Below are 20,162 nucleotides of genomic sequence, written 5' to 3'. Positions count from 1 at the left end.
ACTTAACTACTTGGTAAAGGGGTAGTGTAGAAAATCAGTATGTGAATATGTTGATAAAGAGAAATGCCTACATTACCTTTATGACAGTATTTACAATTTGATATTGTTCCCCGCTATGTGTCTTCATTCTGCCAGGGAAAGTGATCTGAGGGGTCTTGTCAGTAGAAGAGTAGTGACCATCTGGTCGCCGTTACAGAATGCCTCTTGCAAGGAAAAACCTTTTTAAAAAATCGTTCGTTCCAACAGCTGTGTCTATTTTAAACTCACTGTAAAGTCATTTTAAACTCACTGTATGTATATGTATATGTATATATTGTACTTGTGTAAATTGTTTGTAAATTGTGTTTTGAGCCGAAAGACAAATTTCCGCATTCATATACGGATAATAAAGTTATTGAATTGAATTGAATTGAATTCAATATTGTTCCCTGATATGTGTCTTCATTCTGCCAGGGAAAGTGATCTGAGGGGCCTTGTCAGTAGACAAGTAGTGACAAACCCTAAAGAACATGAGTATTTAATAACTGAATGAAGAAAAATATTGGGGAACAGCATAATTGCACCTCCTTAAATGTAAAATATGAATCAAGCCTAAATCTGGAAAATAATGGCTATTTGGAATGTTTTGAGTCATACTTCAAGCACCACAGAACCAGTGACATAGACACAAGTTGTAGTGACATATAACTACCAGGGCATATAATCCATATTTTCTGTTCAAAAATAATAACTTAACTTAACTTGTGCATGGTACAATGAGTCTTACTCCTACATTACACTACATAGTTTGGGTTCATTACATTTATACAGAGTAAAAAGTGCAGGAATAAGTTCATTGAAATTAGAGCACTGTGTGCATAACAATATATCATTTCCTTGCGAATTCAATGTGAGGAGTTTACTCAACCTGTGTCACTCAAGAACAGAGCTGTTTTCTAATTAATGTGAGATGTAAATACTTTAGTGTTAACCTATGTCTAGTCCCATGTGTACAGTCAAAGCCACACATACATGTACACTTCCACTGTCAATCAACTGACTTCATTGACATTTCCAGTACTTTGCACAGTTTCTACTCTCATTTTGTTCCCTTTACAAATTGCATACTTACAATGTCAATAACCTCAGAGGAATATATACATTATTTGTGAGGATACTTAATCCAGGCCAGAGACTAATGGAATAGGCTTATTTGGATTCTTATCTGGGTTTTAAAAAATCCTCTATCACAGATTGACCGTAGAAGTTTCCTCTCGAAATGTGAAGTCAGGTTATGGTTTTTGGAACGTACTAGTAATTTATTAAAGACAATGACATTGTGTGTTACAACATAAGAGGTGACAGCAATAACAAAAATGGATTGTAATGAAAGATTTAGTGAGAGTAATTTAATTATGCCTGATATAGAGAATGTTGTACTATAAACCATAAATATATTTTACAGTGAGTGAGTTGATTATTAGTCTTTGAAATCACAGACTAACAATCATATGTAATGCTAAATGTTAGAAGACAGACTAACAATCATATGTAATGCTAAATGTCAGAAGACAGACTAACGATCATATGTAATGCTAAATGTTAGAAGACAGACTAACAATCATATGTAATACTAAATGTCAGAAGACAGACTAACAATCATATGTAATACTAAATGTCAGAAGACAGACTAACAATCATATGTAATGCTAAATGTCAGAAGACAGACTAACAATCATATGTAATGCTAAATGTCAGAAGACAGACTAACAATCATATGTAATACTAAATGTCAGAAGACAGACTAACAATCATATGTAATGCTAAATGTTAGAAGACAGACTAACAATCATATGTAATGCTAAATGTCAGAAGACAGACTAACAATCATATGTAATGCTAAATGTCAGAAGACAGACTAACAATCATATGTAATGCTAAATGTCAGAAGACAGACTAACAATCATATGTAATACTAAATGTCAGAAGACAGACTAACAATCATATGTAATGCTAAATGTTAGAAGACAGACTAACAATCATATGTAATGCTAAATGTCAGAAGACAGACTAACAATCATATGTAATGCTAAATGTTAGAAGACAGACTAACAATCACATGTAATGCTAAATGTCAGAAGACAGACTAACAATCATATGTAATGCTAAATGTTAGAAGACAGACTAACAATCATATGTAATGCTAAATGTCAGAAGACAGACTAACAATCATATGTAATGCTAAATGTCAGAAGACAGACTAACAATCATATGTAATGCTAAATGTCAGAAGACAGACTAACAATCATATGTAATGCTAAATGTCAGAAGACAGACTAACAATCATATGTAATGCTAAATGTCAGAAGACAGACTAACAATCATATGTAATGCTAAATGTTAGAAGACAGACTAACAATCACATGTAATGCTAAATGTCAGAAGACAGACTAACAATCATATGTAATGCTAAATGTCAGAAGACAGACTAACAATCATATGTAATGCTAAATGTCAGAAGACAGACTAACAATCATATGTAATGCTAAATGTTAGAAGACAGACTAACAATCATATGTAATGCTAAATGTTAGAAGACAGACTAACAATCACATGTAATGCTAAATGTCAGAAGACAGACTAACAATCATATGTAATGCTAAATGTCAGAAGACAGACTAACAATCATATGTAATGCTAAATGTCAGAAGACAGACTAACAATCATATGTAATGCTAAATGTTAGAAGACAGACTAACAATCATATGTAATGCTAAATGTCAGAAGACAGACTAACAATTATATGTAATGCTAAATGTCAGAAGACAGACTAACAATCATATGTAATGCTAAATGTCAGAAGACAGACTAACAATCATATGTAATGCTAAATGTTAGAAGACAGACTAACAATCATATGTAATGCTAAATGTCAGAAGACAGACTAACAATCATATGTAATGCTAAATGTTAGAAGACAGACTAACAATCATATGTAATGCTAAATGTCAGAAGACAGACTAACAATCATATGTAATACTAAATGTCAGAAGACAGACTAACAATCATATGTAATACTAAATGTCAGAAGACAGACTAACAATCATATGTAATGCTAAATGTCAGAAGACAGACTAACAATCATATGTAATGCTAAATGTCAGAAGACAGACTAACAATCATATGTAATGCTAAATGTCAGAAGACAGACTAACAATCATATGTAATGCTAAATGTCAGAAGACAGACTAACAATCATATGTAATGCTAAATGTTAGAAGACAGACTAACAATCATATGTAATGCTAAATGTCAGAAGACAGACTAACAATCATATGTAATACTAAATGTCAGAAGACAGACTGACAAACACAATGACTATTTAAACACAGAGGTCTTTGTACATTTCTTTGTTTTATGATTTTTGCAGATTTTATTTTACTTTCTGTTCTGTAAACTTTTTTTTTAACAAATTGAGTACCATTTGATTGCAGGAAAGAGCTGAAACGAATGCAGGAACAGGATGATGATGCAACATTAACTCAATTGGCACAAGCTTGGTTTAACTTAGCTGTGGTAAGTGTGTTCATATTGAATCTATGGTAATTAGTATGGTGGTTTGTTGAATTCAGCCCAATAACTAAACTTAGCTGTGGTAAGTGTGTTTATATTGAATCTATGGTAATTAGTATGGTGGTTTGTTGAATTCAGCCCAATAACTAAACTTAGCTGTGGTATGTGTGTTCATATTGTACATGTATATGTACATAGACTAAGTTACTAGTAAGTTATATATTGTACATGTATACATAGTTTAGTCAGACTAAGTTACTAGTAAGTTATATATTGTACATGTATACATAGTTAGTCAGACTAAGTTACTAGTAAGTTATATATTGCACATGTATATGTAGATAGTCAGACTATGTTACTAGTAAGTTATATATTGTACATGTATACATAGTTAGTCAGACTAAGTTACTAGTAAGTTATATATTGCACATGTATATGTAGATAGTCAGACTATGTTACTAGTAAGTTATATATTGTACATGTATATGTACATAGTCAGACTAAGTTACTAGTAAGTTATATATTGTACATGTATACATAGTTAGTCAGACTAAGTTACTAGTAAGTTATATATTGCACATGTATATAGTTAGTCAGACTAAGTTATTAGTAAGTTATATATTGTACATGTATGCGTACCTAGTCAGACTAAGTTACTAGTAAGTTATATATTGTACATGTATACGTACATAGACAAACTAAGTTACTAGTAAGTTATATATTGTACATGTATACATACATAGTCACACTAAGTTACTAGTAAGTTATATATTGTACATGTATATGTACATAGTCAGACTAAGTTACTAGTAAGTTATATATTGTACATGTATACGTACATAGTCAGACTAAGTTACTAGTAAGTTATATATTGTACATGTATACGTACATAGTCAGACTAAGTTACTAGTAAGTTATATATTGTACATGTATACATACATAGTCAGACTAAGTTACTAGTAAGTTATATATTGTACATGTATATGTACATAGACTAAGTTACTAGTAAGTTATATATTGTACATGTATACGTACCTAGTCAGACTAAGTTACTAGTAAGTTATATATTGTACATGTATACGTACATAGTCAGACTAAGTTACTAGTAAGTTATATATTGTACATATGAATACAGATCATTTTTGAGTGCATTATCCTTTTCTTGTGTCGCCGTGCAAACAAGAGGTGCAACACAACAGAATAGTAGTTGTGTTTTCATCTAAAATGGAGCCAAAGTGTATATGATGTACAAATGTACCTTTGTATGTGTATTTTATAAACTGGATATCAGTTACAGACTGTCTAGTTCATCAAGTACATGTATGTTTGCAGTATCTTTTCCTCCTAAGTTCTGGCATCAAAATTTAGTGATGTCGTACTAAACCTGTTTGCTAGTTAGCTACGTAAATGAAGACTCTGCAGCTTTTCACTTTCCTATAGGTGACAACAAGTGCTTAAGAGCAGTTATACCAAAAATAGTGATGTGAGAACAGAGGTCACACACTGAAAAAGAAAATGAAAGCACTACAACAAACAAGGACATGGTAGCTCCTTATCTAGATTTGATGAGATTTTAACATCCCCTTGAGTCTGATATTTTATAGACTTTGTCTGGATCAGTTTACTGGTAAACAATATGTCTACACTGTCACTGAATACAAAAACGGCTTCAATTGCCAACTTGTTTGTACCAGCTTGTTTGCACCTATTATGGGAGTTTTTGTTTTTTCTTTAAAGTGTTGTTGCACCTTTGAAAGTGCTGAGCTTTTTAGTTTCAACCATCTGTGTAACATGAAATCTCTCATATCCTCCTGTCATTCTTCACATCTACAAATGTACATCTATCTCTTTCAATGTTAGCCTCAACCTTCTCCATTTGCCCAGTAGTCAGTGTCTGTGTATTCACTTTTCTCTCTTTCCATACTTTCAATCCCTTACTTTTGCACCTAAAGCTTTACTTGAATAGATTAGGGACCTTATAGATATCCTGTATCATATTATTATCCCCAGTGGTCACAGCCCAGAGGAGGCTTTAGGAATATACCATATCCATCCCTTAGTCTGTCCGTCTATTGTCATCCATATCTCTGACACCCAAACCTGGCACAAATGTGAACAGACTTCAGTTACAGATGTACGACAGTAGAGTATAATTATCGTCATAGATATTAAAAGAATTACAAAAGGACAATTTATGATATTTGTATAATTTATTCATACTGAAGAAAGTTATTTTAATACAGTTATAATAATCTTATTTCTGTATGCATTATATACAAAGTCAATGAAGTTGACCAAACGTATGTTAGCAATGCCTTTATCGTGTTGTGTATCTTTTTAAAAACAGGGTGGTGAAAAATTACAAGATGCATATTACATCTTCCAAGAATTAGCAGACAAGAATGCATCAACACCACTGTTATTGAATGGTATGGCTGCTGCCTATATTCACCAGGCCAAATTTGATGAAGCTGAAGGTGTCTTGCAAGAAGCCATAGAAAAGGTAAGTATCTGATTATTTCTTAGTAACTTGTGAATGCCAAACAACGGGGTGAATAATATTTGAAAGTACAATTTATTGTTCAGACATGGTTATATAAATAAAGATAACATTAACACTGTTCATTCAATGTTAATAACACACTTTCCTGCTCCAAACTTATAGAACTAGGGTTAACAGTACAGACACTGTTCATTCAATGTTAATAACACACTGCCGTACATCAGACTTATAGAACTAGGGTTAACAGTACAGACACTGTTCATTCAATGTTAATAACACACTGCCTTACATCAGACTTATATAGAACTAGGGTTAACAGTACAGACACTGTTCATTCAATGTTAATAACACACTGCCGTACATCAGACTTATAGAACTAGGGTTAACTGTACAGACACTGTTCATTCAATGTTAATAACACACTGCCCTGCTCCAAACTTATAGAACTAGGGTTAACAGTACAGATGCTGTTCATTCAATGTTGTTAAACTGAAACGTTGTGTGTGTACCTAAGGAGGTAAGAATGTAGAACAACGGAACAACTTTATAGAAGATATGTATTTGTATTCAAGCTAGGAGGCTATACTGTTAGGGTAACACATAGATGTAGGTTAGGTATAGGAATAGGGTGAGACATCCTTTCGCAAACACAATTTGTATCATCTGAAATGGATGGACACTGTTTTACGTAGAAGTTCCAGGTAGAATAAGTATACCATTCTTATGTATACTTAAACGTAACTGAGAACACAGTATTGTAAATTATAGTGAACATTTAGCAGTTTTCTGTTATTTATGTATGATGCATGTCCTATACATAATAATGAAACATCAGTGTAAAAGGTTATTTGTGAAATAGGTGGCAGGTTCAAGACCCTTGTTACAATGCTTAAATGTACAGTGATTAGAGAAACCGTCAGATGTAAGAAGTGTTTCAGTAACAGGGTGAAATGTCATCTAATTCTGACTCTGAAATGTTACGATATAGTCTGAAAAGAGATTGACTTTACCTATTACTATGATGAAAATCCTGATTGGCATATAAATAGATGATTGGTACGTAGTGTGTGGGATGAGAAATATGTTGACGAAACAGCATTAGTGATGAATGATAGGAATACAGTGATTTGGTATTCAGTACTTGTAGAACAAAGATAATAGAAGAGAAGGAATGGTAGTTGTAATGTTGATTAGTATGCAGTCAATATCATAAATCATGGATATTCATACACATTCCACTACTAGAGTTCAGACATTCATGTTAAAAGTTAAAGTATTAAAATCAATTCATTTTAGTGTGTACATACGTATATTGCATTCATGTTAAAAGTTAAAGTATTAAAATCAATTCATTTTTAGTGTGTACATACGTATATTGCATTCATGTTAAAAGTTAAAGTATTAAAATCAATTCATTTTAGTGTGTACATACGTATATTGCATTCTTGTTTAGACATTGCAAATTCATTTGTGAAAGTTAATGATGGCCCCTGACAAATCTATTCATACCCTGGTACAAAGAAAAAATCATTATCCTTAACAACAACACTGCTATTAAAGGAACCCTCAGTAAAATTACTGAGGAACACACTCATGACAGGTACTGGAGTATACATTTTGTATTTCATCTAGTATTTGATGTTCTGAACAAAAATGGCTTTTGATCCCCCATGAAAAATTTCAACAAATTAATGTGATTAAATCAGTGATAGTAATGATTACGCTTTGACTAGAATTAAAGGCTGAGAATAGATGTGTCAAATTTTTAACTTCCATGAGGGAAGGTTATAATTTAGGGATAAAAAATCTGTGTCTGTCTGTCCCTGTCATCATTTTCTCAAAAACGGCTAGCTCAATTCAAGCGAAATTTGGTGTACATGTTCTTTAGGGTAATGACTAGCTCTGATTAGGTTTTGGCAAACATTTCATGAATATTAATGAACAATTTCCATAATGAATTTTTTTCATAATTAGGCTACATCTTAAAATGCATTCTTCAAATTCAATATAATTTGGTACATACATTGATGATAAAAAGTGCATGTGTCATAAAGTTTGATAATAGAGCTTGTAGTTTTAATGACCCATTTGCATAATTAAAGATTATTTTCAGTAATTGGGTTATATCTTAAGAATACACACTTCAAATTGAATATAATTTGTACATAGTTCAAACAAATCAAAGGGCACATGTCTTGAAAAGTTTGTTGATGTAGCTTTTAGTTTTAAGGAATCATTTGTATAATTGATGATTTTCAGTAATTAGGCTATACATGTACATGCATCTTAAGAATGCACACTGTTAACTCAACATTTAAGACTTGCCCTTACGGAAGACATTTTGATTTAAATCTGGTTACTTGATTATAAAGAGTCTGTTTGTATTCTTACAGTCATCGTTGTATACTTAGACTAGAAGTGTTTGGCTTGGATTAAACAAAGTCATCAACAGAGAACTACAATAATACAAAATAATCAGTGATGTTTATATTTAGGATTAAAAGATGTGAAATTGTCATACAAAGTGTAAGATGCAGAGCTAGTGAAATGAACTCTTTGTGTGAACATGTGTGTGTCTGTGATTGATATGGTTTCATTAAGATAATGTGTATGTTGTGTATTTTTTATGTGTGTGTGTGCGTGCGTGTGTATGTGTGTGTGCACGCATGTGTGTTGTGTGCGTGCATGTGTATGTATGTGTGTATGCATGTGTGTACTTTGTGTGTATGTATGTGTGTGCACACGTGTGTGTACATGTGTGTATGTATTTGTGTGTGCATGCATGCATGTGTATGTCATGTGTGCATACATGTATATGTGTGCACGTGCATGTGCGCGCATGTGCGCGCACGTGTGTGTGTGTGTGTGTGTGTGTGTGTGTGTGTGTGTGTGTGTGTGTGTGTGTTATTGTGCTTTTGTTCATGGATAGAGTGTGTATGTCATGTGTGTACATGTTATTATGCTTCTATCCATGTATGAGTGGTGTCCTTACTAGTACAATGTACTGCCATTGAAATCCAGCCTATTTTAAAGATGTAATATAACTAATAACAAAACCCTATAGGCCTTCCAGAAATTAAGTTTTCTATATCCCAGTTCTAGTACATACCATGAATCACATTGGGCTGACAATTAATGGATGAAATGTTTCTCCTTTATTTTTATTTTATATCACTTAGTATGTATTCATTTATTGTTTATTTATTTATTTATTTATTTAAATCAATAACAAGATAGAATGTTCTCGTCGTATAAGTGTTTTTTATATACCATATCTAGTTGATATTACCCACCGACAGCAGATAGGTGAGCCTTTGGTTTTCCAAGATAGATACAAACTAACACTATTGTCACAACATGTTGATACAACAGTGATAACCTATTTAATGGGTGTTAGTTTAATTATAGTCTCAGTAGGGAGGCATCTCTGAAAACTAGTTTATTTAGAGTTCCATAAACTTGCAGTACTGTTTTGGGACTTGCAATGTGTACAGCATGGTGATCACAGGGTGATTAGAATCACACAACAGAGGAACCGCTATCTCCCACTTGTATAATCTATCACATTGAAGAACAATAGATTTAGTGTGCATTTATCTTAGTAAACTGAAGGCTAGATTACCAGTGTTGTAAGATATGATCAATGTCCTATTTATAATGTTATCTCTATTCTTTGTAGGATTCTAACAATCCAGAGACTCTGATTAATATGATTGTGTTATCTCAACACTTAGGCAAAGCACCAGAGGTAAGATACATGATTGTCAATTTATGATGCAACCATGGGCAATTTACTTAATAATTCTTTTTGTTTATATCTAAATTGATGCGACTAGAGAGAGGAAATAGCTGGCAAACCCTAAAGTCAGCTCTGAGGATCATGTTTTAGATATGAAAAGTGAATATATCATGAACAAATATTAAATGATAATAATGTTGACATGAATTACATCTGATGATAATTATGTTCTTTGCTTGATAGACTTGTATGTTATGGACTGGTAAATGTTTTCAAAAGATTCCTCTAAAGCTTGAAATTCCATGACAATGCACTGAGTGCATTAATTGATTTGTATTTCAGTAGATGTTTGGTGTTATACCATTTCATCAAACTCTTTTTAGTTCTAATGGAATACAATAATTAACTGCAATATGTTTGATAAGAGATAAATTTAAAAAATACTGTTACAACAGCTTTTGATAACATAGCATGGTATGGTCATATAACATATGTTATTGTACTTAGCGCTTAAAACAATATACCATCTTTTTCCCAAACGACAACCAAAAGATGTCTATAGGTGGCTACGTAGCAAGTGGGCATGCATTAAAGGAGAAGGCCGCTCTAGGAAATAAAGGCATTTTGATAAAGTGTGGGTTCTGGAGTAATTGTGTGTGTAGGCCAGTGATTGAAGAAGTCCTTTAAATAGTGTTTAGATAGTGTACAAACTGTGTACATGTATAGGCCATCCTATATAGTGTTTAGATAGTGTACAAACTGTGTACATGTATAGGCCATCCTTTATAGTGTTTAGATAGTGTACAAACTGTGTACATGTATAGGCCATCCTATATAGTGTTTAGATAGTGTACAAACTGTGTACATTTATAGGCCATCCTTTATAGTGTTTAGATAGTGTACAAACTGTGTACATGTATAGGCCATCCTTTATAGTGTTTAGATAGTGTACAAACTGTGTACATGTATAGGCCATCCTTTATAGTGTTTAGATAGTGTACAAACTGTGTACATGTATAGGCCATCCTATATAGTGTTTAGATAGTGTACAAACTGTGTACATGTATAGGCCATCCTTTATAGTGTTTAGATAGTGTACAAACTGTGTACATGTATAGGCCATCCTATATAGTGTTTAGATAGTGTACAAATTGTGTACATGTATAGGCCATCCTTTATAGTGTTTAGATAGTGTACAAACTGTGTACATGTATAGGCCATCCTATATAGTGTTTAGATAGTGTACAAACTGTGTACATGTATAGGCCATCCTATATAGTGTTTAGATAGTGTACAAACTGTGTACATGTATAGGCCATCCTATATAGTGTTTAGATAGTGTACAAACTGTGTACATGTATAGGCCATCCTATATAGTGTTTAGATAGTGTACAAACTGTGTACATGTATAGGCCATCCTTTATAGTGTTTAGATAGTGTACAAACTGTGTACATGTATAGGCCATCCTTTATAGTGTTTAGATAGTGTACAAACTGTGTACATGTATAGGCCATCCTTTATAGTGTTTAGATAGTGTACAAACTGTGTACATGTATAGGCCATCCTTTATAGTGTTTAGATAGTGTACAAACTGTGTACATGTATAGGCCATCCTATATAGTGTTTAGATAGTGTACAAACTGTGTACATGTATAGGCCATCCTATATAGTGTTTAGATAGTGTACAAACTGTGTACATGTATAGGCCATCCTTTATAGTGTTTAGATAGTGTACAAACTGTGTACATGTATAGGCCATCCTTTATAGTGTTTAGATAGTGTACAAACTGTGTACATGTATAGGCCATCCTTTATAGTGTTTAGATAATGTACAAACTGTGTACATGTTACTGTTGGAGGCCTGTGATTGAAGTGGCTCTTCAGGATGTTCAGTGGACTTTGCTTTGAATAATAACATCTCAGTAAGTCTTCCTTTTCAGACAGTACTATGCATGTAGCTGATAATTCTCTGGGGTATGGTTGTATGTTGTTGTGATGACTTGACAGTCATGGTGGTGTGATTACTACACATATCTTGCATTATAAGATTATTTATAAGATTATTTTACTCTAAAGAATATTGAAAAACAAATCTGTTCACTTGAAATGAAAATCAATTTTGTGACCATGTTACAGCACTAGCTCCAACATGTGCCCGTAGGGTCATTCACAGTTTGTGACGTGGTTTTTACAGCTCTGTAATTTTTCCCTCAAACTGACTCAGAAAGCTTTTAGAGCTAGAGGTGATGTCAGACCAAATTATAGAGTTGGAGAGGTATTGGTATCAAGCAGTGACAGATTTATATGTTGTTGTTTGAAATCCATAGTAACCCAAACCTTAGGTCTTAGTCAAGAGTCAGTGCTCATTACTTTATAAACCTAATTGGATTAGAATTTCATGCTGTCTTAGTTTCCTGATCATTTGTTGGCTTTAGCAAGTCGTGACTTCTTTACACGCATCAACAATCCAGCTAATTACTACCAAGCACCTAATATGGAGACAAGCCTGAGTGAATCTGTGTTCTCTGCTACTTGAGATAATGGCTGTACAGATAGAGTAGCTGCCATCAGTACTCTTGTTAGGAATAGTAAAATATACACATAGTATGACAATGTCAAAGTGTAATAACCAACGGAGTAGTGAGTACAAATAACAACTCTCTCCCTAATATGTACAGTACACTCACTATTGTGGATGTTATTACATACAACATAATAACCCACTGTACAATATTATAGATCTCACAGTGTGATGTATGTATCACAGTTTGATCACTTCTCTGAACCACTTTATCAGTTTGCTTTGACATTTGGTGTGTATATGTATGTACCTAGGGTTGAGCCTAGTCAGTTTGTTCAAAGCAAGATGATGCCTGTCTGTTTCTATTTTCTGTGTTTTTGTTGAGTATTTTTGGTTGTGATTGTAGAGCTGAAAGTGGACTTCAGTGTCACATATATATATTATATATACGTAGGGTCCTTTAGTGTGTTATATCACAGCATAATAACTACCACTTGTAGCTTTCCATCTAATTCATCATAGAAATCTCAACAATAGTTACTGTAGCAGTTGGAATTATATGAGTGTATGTCTGCCAATATACCTGTACTGATCTAGGGAAATATAGTATTCAGTGTAATGAAGAATTAGTTATACATTGTTAGAATGAGTAGTATTTATGGATAAGTGAGTGAATGGATGGCTGGACACACACACCCACATGCACGCACACACGCTGCACACAAATACATACACATACATTACAGTGACACATGTGACAGTGAGATCAACTGACATGATAAGATAAAATTCTTGCTCTTTTTATAGAAATCAACTTGCACAATGTGACCAGTATTGACAGAATAGTTTTATAAAACAGAATCTGTTCTCCAGCCAAACTGCCATTGATAGTAGTTCTATTAACACTAACAGTGTAAAGGGTTGAAATAGTGACACCTACTAAAAGCATTGCTATGCCTATAACAATCTTTATGATACATGCTTTATTTCATGACTTGTAAATGAGATTTTGAATATGTGATGTGTGACTTTAACAAGTAGCCTTGTTACCATTATCCCATGTATTCTACCTGCAATAGATGACTAGGAGTAAAGCAATTCCATTTTTGACGTATTTCATATAACCTTGTCCTGTAGGTGGCATACAAAGTCATAATACTGTTTCTAAAATGCACCTTATGAATCTTAATTTGTATAGAACTGTAGTTAATACATTATGCATGTGTATTGGAAAGTGATCCATCAAAATATGTGTAGGGCATATAGTGACAGCAAGGATCTCAAAACACTGACAGGTTTTATCAAAATATACAATAATGTCATATAGTAACATCACAGTCCCTCTATTGTGTGATAGAGGGGCTTTGGTAACATAGAGAAGCAAAGACACCTAAAGACAGACTTAGTACAGTACGTACCATCAAGAAAGAGGCTTCTTAATAGCTAATATGTTACATTGATAACATACTTAGGTATACCTACAATACATAATACTTTTATTGCCATACTATTGCTCCTAAACCACAGTGAACTCAAACAGGATCTAGTTGCGTTCTACCCATGCAAACAGGATGTATTTATGTACATGTATTACACAATGCATACAGGATGTATTTATGTACATGTATTACACAATGCATACAGGATGTATTTACAAATGTATGTACATGTATTACACAATGCATACAGGATGTATTTATGTACATGTATTACACAATGCATACAGCCCTACTAGGATGTACCTGGATACTGGTACTACCCATGCTGCAAACCATGGGTAAGTAATTGGCCCAAAACTGACCAAGTACGGGCAGAGTTACGAGCTCGCAAGTCTCAAGTATGAGTGACTTCAGGGGTTCCTGTTTCATTGCATGGCTGTCTGCTGCTTTTCTGTGTAAACTACGGAGCAATAACAACTGGGTAGGTTCACAATCAGGCTGCGACTCTAGCCATAACAAACACGGAGAAAGCATAGCTGCCGCTTCGCCGTGCAATGGTACTGGTTCACACGGGACATCGTTTTCGACTTTATCTTAAGTTTCACGATCACAAACCGCGCCGCGCTCATTCACAAGTCGATCGTCATTCATCAAACTTCAAATTTTTACCGAAACATTACTTTGATATCAGAACAATAGATTTTTTCGGTGGACACGTAGTCAGTTCGGATGACCGATCAATTCGGATATTCGCCACGTACTCGCGGAATACGACAAGCGTGAGTCCTCTGCGTACTCATCGAAAATTAGGCCAACTGCAAGAGTATGATGTCACCCGTATATGGAAATTACGAGTTCAGACGTCACTCGTACTTGAGACTTACGAGCTCGTAACTCTGCCCGTACTTGGTCAGTTTTGGGCGAATTACATACCTCTGCAAACAGGATGTACCTGGATACTGGTACTACCCATGCTGCAAACAGGATGTACCTGTACTAATGTAAAATACAATATTTACAACATAGAGCATCTTGAAGCAACCACTACCATGCATGGTTGTGTCAATAAAGCAATTACAGACAATTTCTAAAAACACAATTTTTTGCTAGAAGAAAAGTGACAAGTGCTATCGTATTAGATTGACAGTTATTGAGATAAAAGGAATGCATTTTACCAGCTGTTTAGTGCCAAATACAAATAATGATATTATAGTGTTAAAACTAATTAGTTCCCGCTCAGGCACTAAATTTGACTGAATGGGCCACCATATTTGAAGTTGAAAATCAATATTTCTGTATAACTCAAAACTTTTAAGGTATGTAGACTCTATTCAAGTGTTTACCCCCACAGTCTCAGGTGCAAGCTTTCTTTTGAGACATTGACTTTCAACTTGACTGTCAGAGTCAATTATTAAAACCAAGCCATTTTTTGCATGTCATAGACATTATCATGTGTTCAATAAAAATCAATATTTAAAGCATAACTCAAAAATTATAATACATAAAGACACCATTCAAATGTCTTCCCCATGCTATCCAGTGTAAGCCTGACAGTTGACCTTGACCTTCAGGGTTATTTATGAGAATAAGGTGTTTCTTGGATATTGCAGACACTTTGTGGTATTTAGTGTGATCATATTTTTTAAATCTCAGGTACATTAAATAAAGAATGAAGGAAATACACACATGTATGTATTGTATCCATTAGTCACTCTGAAGTAAAGTTTGAAGGACTATGTTTCTTATGAAAACTTGTTAAATTTACAAACATTTGGCAAAATGCAGTTTTACAAGTACAAACAAAGGTGCATATACATACAATAAATTAATCAATTTCCAAACTTGTATGACAAACATGCCATAAAAACGCTGCAATTTTTATATTTAACTGCACATTGATATAGGCAGAGGTTCTTTGTATGTTATATTACTGTAAAAGACAATAAATTAATCAATTTCCAAACTTGTATGACAAACATTCCATAAAAACGCTGCAATTTTTATATTTAACTGCACATTGATATAGGCAGAGGTTCTTTGTATGTTATATTACTGTAAAAGACAATAAATTAATCAATTTCCAAACTTGTATGACAAACATGCCATAAAAACGCTGCAATTTTTATATTTAACTGCACATTGATATAGGCAGAGGTTCATTGTATGTTATATTACCGTAAAAGACATCCCAGCTGTGTTATAAGTGATGTGAGGTGATTGAACTATCACTTGTATGTTAAAGCTAGGTGCAATCTCATCAGATGTCTATTCCTTGTAATATGATGACGTAGAGTGCTTGTAATCTGTGATCTGTGTAGGTATGACTGTTTCCTGTACAACGTACCTCATTAGGTAAAAGCCACAAGGCATACGTAGGGTAATCAGTATACTAGACCTTTACAGGTTATCATGCACATACTGATGCCTTCACATAGTTTATTGACTACATTTTGTACTCTTACACAACTGATGGTATATCTGTACTTAGTTTATTAACTACACTTACACAACTGATGGTATATCTGTACTTAGTTTATTAACTACACTTACACAATTTATGGTATATCTGTACTTAGTTTATTAACTACACTTACACAATTTATGGTATATCTGTACTTAGTTTATTAACTACACTTACACAACTGATGGTATATCTGTACTTAGTTTATTAACTACACTTACACAATTTATGGTATATCTGTACTTAGTTTATTAACTACACTTACACAATTTATGGTATATCTGTACTTAGTTTATTAACTACACTTACACAACTGATGGTATATCTGTACTTAGTTTATTAACTACACTTACACAATTTATGGTATATCTGTACTTAGTTTATTAACTACACTTACACAATTTATGGTATATCTGTACTTAGTTTATTAACTACACTTACACAACTGATGGTATATCTGTACTTAGTTTATTAACTACACTTACACAACTGATGGTATATCTGTACTTCGTTTATTAACTACACTTACACAATTTATGGTATATCTGTACTTAGTTTATTAACTACACTTACACAATTTATGGTATATCTGTACTTAGTTTATTAACTACACTTACACAACTGATGGTATATCTGTGCTTAGTTTATTAACTACACTTACACAACTGATGGTATATCTGTACTTATTTTATTATTGGGGAACACTGTTCACAGTCAATGTGAAAGCTACATGCATTTTTCGGCTCTGTAAAAAATCCATGAACACACGCTTTATGTAACAAGTTTTGCTCTCCTATAGTTATACACCTCGCATGCAAGCTATAAAGAACTTATTCCAACAGAGTATGTGTGTTCCACTAGCAGTCTGGAGGTGCAGGATTGGGTGTTTTTTTACAACCTCTCTAAGGAAAGTGTATAGGTAGCAGTCATATTTGCACTACCAGAAATGAAATTCTTGAGACAAGAAAAAAATTCTTCACACAAGAAAAAAATTCTTGAGACAAGAATCAGTAGGTTAAGAATTGCAATTCTTGAAAATTCTAACCGATAAATTCTTATATCAAGAATTTTTTTCTTATGCCAGGTTTACCCAAAAATCTTGTCCTGAGAACTTGTTTCAAGAATATTCAAGAAAAATAATTCTTGTCCCAAGAATATTCAAGAAAGAGAATTCTTGTCTCAAGAATTTTCAAGAAAGAGAATTCTTGTCCCAAGAATATTCAAGAAAAAGAATTCTTGTCTCAAGAATAATCAAGAAAGAGAATTCTTGTCTCAAGAATATTCAAGAAAGAGAATTCTTGTCCCAAGAATGTTCAAGGAAAAGAATTCTTCTCCCAAGAATATTTAGGAAAGAGAATTCTTCTCCCAAGAATATTTAGGAAATAGAATTTTTGTCCCAAGAATATTTAGGAAAGAGAATTCTTCTCCCAAGAATATTTAGGAAATAGAATTTTTGTCCCAAGAATATTCAAGAAAAAGATTTCTTGCCCCAAGAATATTCAAGAAAGAGAATTCTTGTCCCAAGAATATTCAAGATGAAGAATTCTTGTCTGAAGATTATTCAAGAAATAGAATTCTTGTCCCAAGAATATTCAAGCAACAGAATTCTTGTCCCAAGAATATTCAAGAAAGAGAATTCTTGTGCCAAGAATATACAAGAAATAGAATTCTTGTCCCAAGAATGTACAAGAAATAGAATTCTTGTCCCGAGAATATTCAAGAAAGAAAATCCTTGTCCCAAGAATATTCAAGAAAGAGAATTCTTGTCTCAAGAATATTCATGAAAGAGAATTCTTGTCCCAAGAATATTCAAGAAAGAGAATTCTTGTCCCAAGAATATTCAAGAAAGAGAATTCTTGTCTCAAGAATATTCAAGAAAGAGAATTCTTGTGCCAAGAATATACAAGAAATAGAATTCTTGTCCCAAGAATGTACAAGAAATAGAATTCTTGCCCTGAGAATATTCAAGAAAGAAAATCCTTGTCTCAAGAATATTCATGAAAGAGAATTCTTGTCCCAAGAATATTCAAGAAAGAGAATTCTTGTCCCAAGAATATTCAAGAAAGAGAATTCTTGTCTCAAGAATATTCAAGAAAGAGAATTCTTGTCCCAAGAGTATTCAAGAAATAGAATTTTTGTCTCAATAATATTCGAGAAAGAGAATTCTTGTCCCAAGAATATTCGAGAAAGAGAATTCTTGTCCCAAGAATATTCGAGAAAGAGAATTCTTGTCTCAAGAATATTCAAGAAAGAGAATTCTTGTCCCAAGAATATTCAAGAAAGAGAATTCTTGTCTCAAGAATTTTCAAGAAAGAGAATTCTTGTCCCAAGAATATTCAAGAAAAAGGAATCTTGTCCCAAGAATATTCAAGAAAAGAATTCTTGTCCCAAGAATATTCAAGATGAAGAATTCTTGTCTGAAGAATATTCAAGAAATAGAATTCTTGTCCCAAGAATATACAAGAAATAGAATTCTTGTCCCAAGAATGCACAAGAAAGAGAATTCTAGTCTCAAGAATATTCAAGAAATAGAATTCTTGTCCCAAGAATATTCAAGAAAGAGAACTCTTGTCCCAAGAATATTCGAGAAATAGAATTCTTGTCCCGAGAATATTCAAGAAAGAGAATTCTTGTCTCAAGAATATTCGAGAAAGAGAATTCTTGTCCCAAGAATATTCAAGCAACAGAATTCTTGGCCCAAGAATATTCAAGAAAGAGAATTCTTGTCCCAAGAATATACAAGAAATAGAATTCTTGTCCCAAGAATGCACAAGAAAGAGAATTCTAGTCTCAAGAATATTCAAGAAATAGAATTCTTGTCCCAAGAATATTCAAGAAAGAAAATTCTTGTCCCAAGAATATTCAAGAAAGAAAATTCTTGTCCCAAGAATATTCAAGAAAGAGAATTCTTGTCCCAAGAATATTCAAGAAAGAGAATTCTTGTCTCAAGAATATTCAAGAAAGAGAATTCTTGTCTCAAGAATATTCAAGAAAGAGAATTCTTGTCTCAAGAATTTTCAAGAAAGAGAATTCTTGTCCCAAGAATATTCAGGAAAGAGAATTCTTGTCACAAGAATATTCGAGAATGAGAATTCTTGTCCCAAGAATATTCGAGAAAGAGAATTCTTGTCCCAAGAATATTCAAGAAAGAGAATTCTTGTCCCAAGAATATTCAAGAAAGAAAATTCTTGTCCCAAGAACATTCAAGAAAAAGAATTCTTTTGTGAAGAATAATCAAGTAGTCCTTTAATGAAACATTTATCCCAAACATAACTTGTAAATGTTAAAACTTTTATTACATAAATAATGACAATACAACAATAAATTGACTTTTACACAATCCTTGACTTGACTCACTGTACCATGCTTGGCACTAAACTTGGAGAAGTCAAAGAACTTAATAATACAATAATATTCAAAATATATCAATGTAAATTTATAAAACACCTATCCTTTAACACATCCTGAAATGGGATCAGCTGACATGTCACGCAGCCACAAAAGCCACCAAAATACTAATAAAACTTCTCTCAAAAAAACATAACTTGTAAATTGCAAAATTTCTATTACACAAATAATGACAATACAACAATTAATTGACTTTTACAGACATCACAATCCTGGACTTGACTCACTAACTATACCATGCTTGGCACTACACTGGGAGAAGTCAAAGAAGTTAATAATACAATAATAATAAAAATATAATAATGTAAATTTATAATACGCCTATCCTCTTGAGAGCTCAAGGTGCTCACAATTATTTAATTAAGTCTAGCACTTTGGCATTATACTTTAACACAACCTGAAATGGGATCAGCTGACATGTCACGCAGCCACAAAGCCACCAATATACTAAACTTCTCTTTAAAAAAAACGTTCTAGCACTGTCAAAGAAAATCTGTACAAAACTATAGTCAAACCACACTTTAATTGATGATACATT

General features: G+C 33.1%; 1 protein-coding gene across 1 annotated transcript in view; it reads left to right on the top strand.

Annotated features, from left to right (window-relative positions):
* Window positions 1-20,162, top strand: part of LOC144443189 (coatomer subunit epsilon-like) — a 56,551-nt gene that overhangs the window by 20,468 nt on the left and 15,921 nt on the right. The window contains exons 7-9 of the mRNA XM_078132575.1: window positions 3,474-3,555; window positions 5,900-6,055; window positions 9,735-9,803. Coding sequence (XP_077988701.1) covers window positions 3,474-3,555; window positions 5,900-6,055; window positions 9,735-9,803 — 307 coding nt within the window. The remainder of the gene's footprint in view (window positions 1-3,473; window positions 3,556-5,899; window positions 6,056-9,734; window positions 9,804-20,162) is intronic.

This window comes from Glandiceps talaboti, chromosome 12, assembly GCF_964340395.1.
Source record: "Glandiceps talaboti chromosome 12, keGlaTala1.1, whole genome shotgun sequence".
Lineage (NCBI taxonomy): Eukaryota > Metazoa > Hemichordata > Enteropneusta > Spengelidae > Glandiceps > Glandiceps talaboti.
Note: the sequence above shows the minus strand (reverse complement) of the source record. Positions and strands in the feature narration are given on the sequence as shown.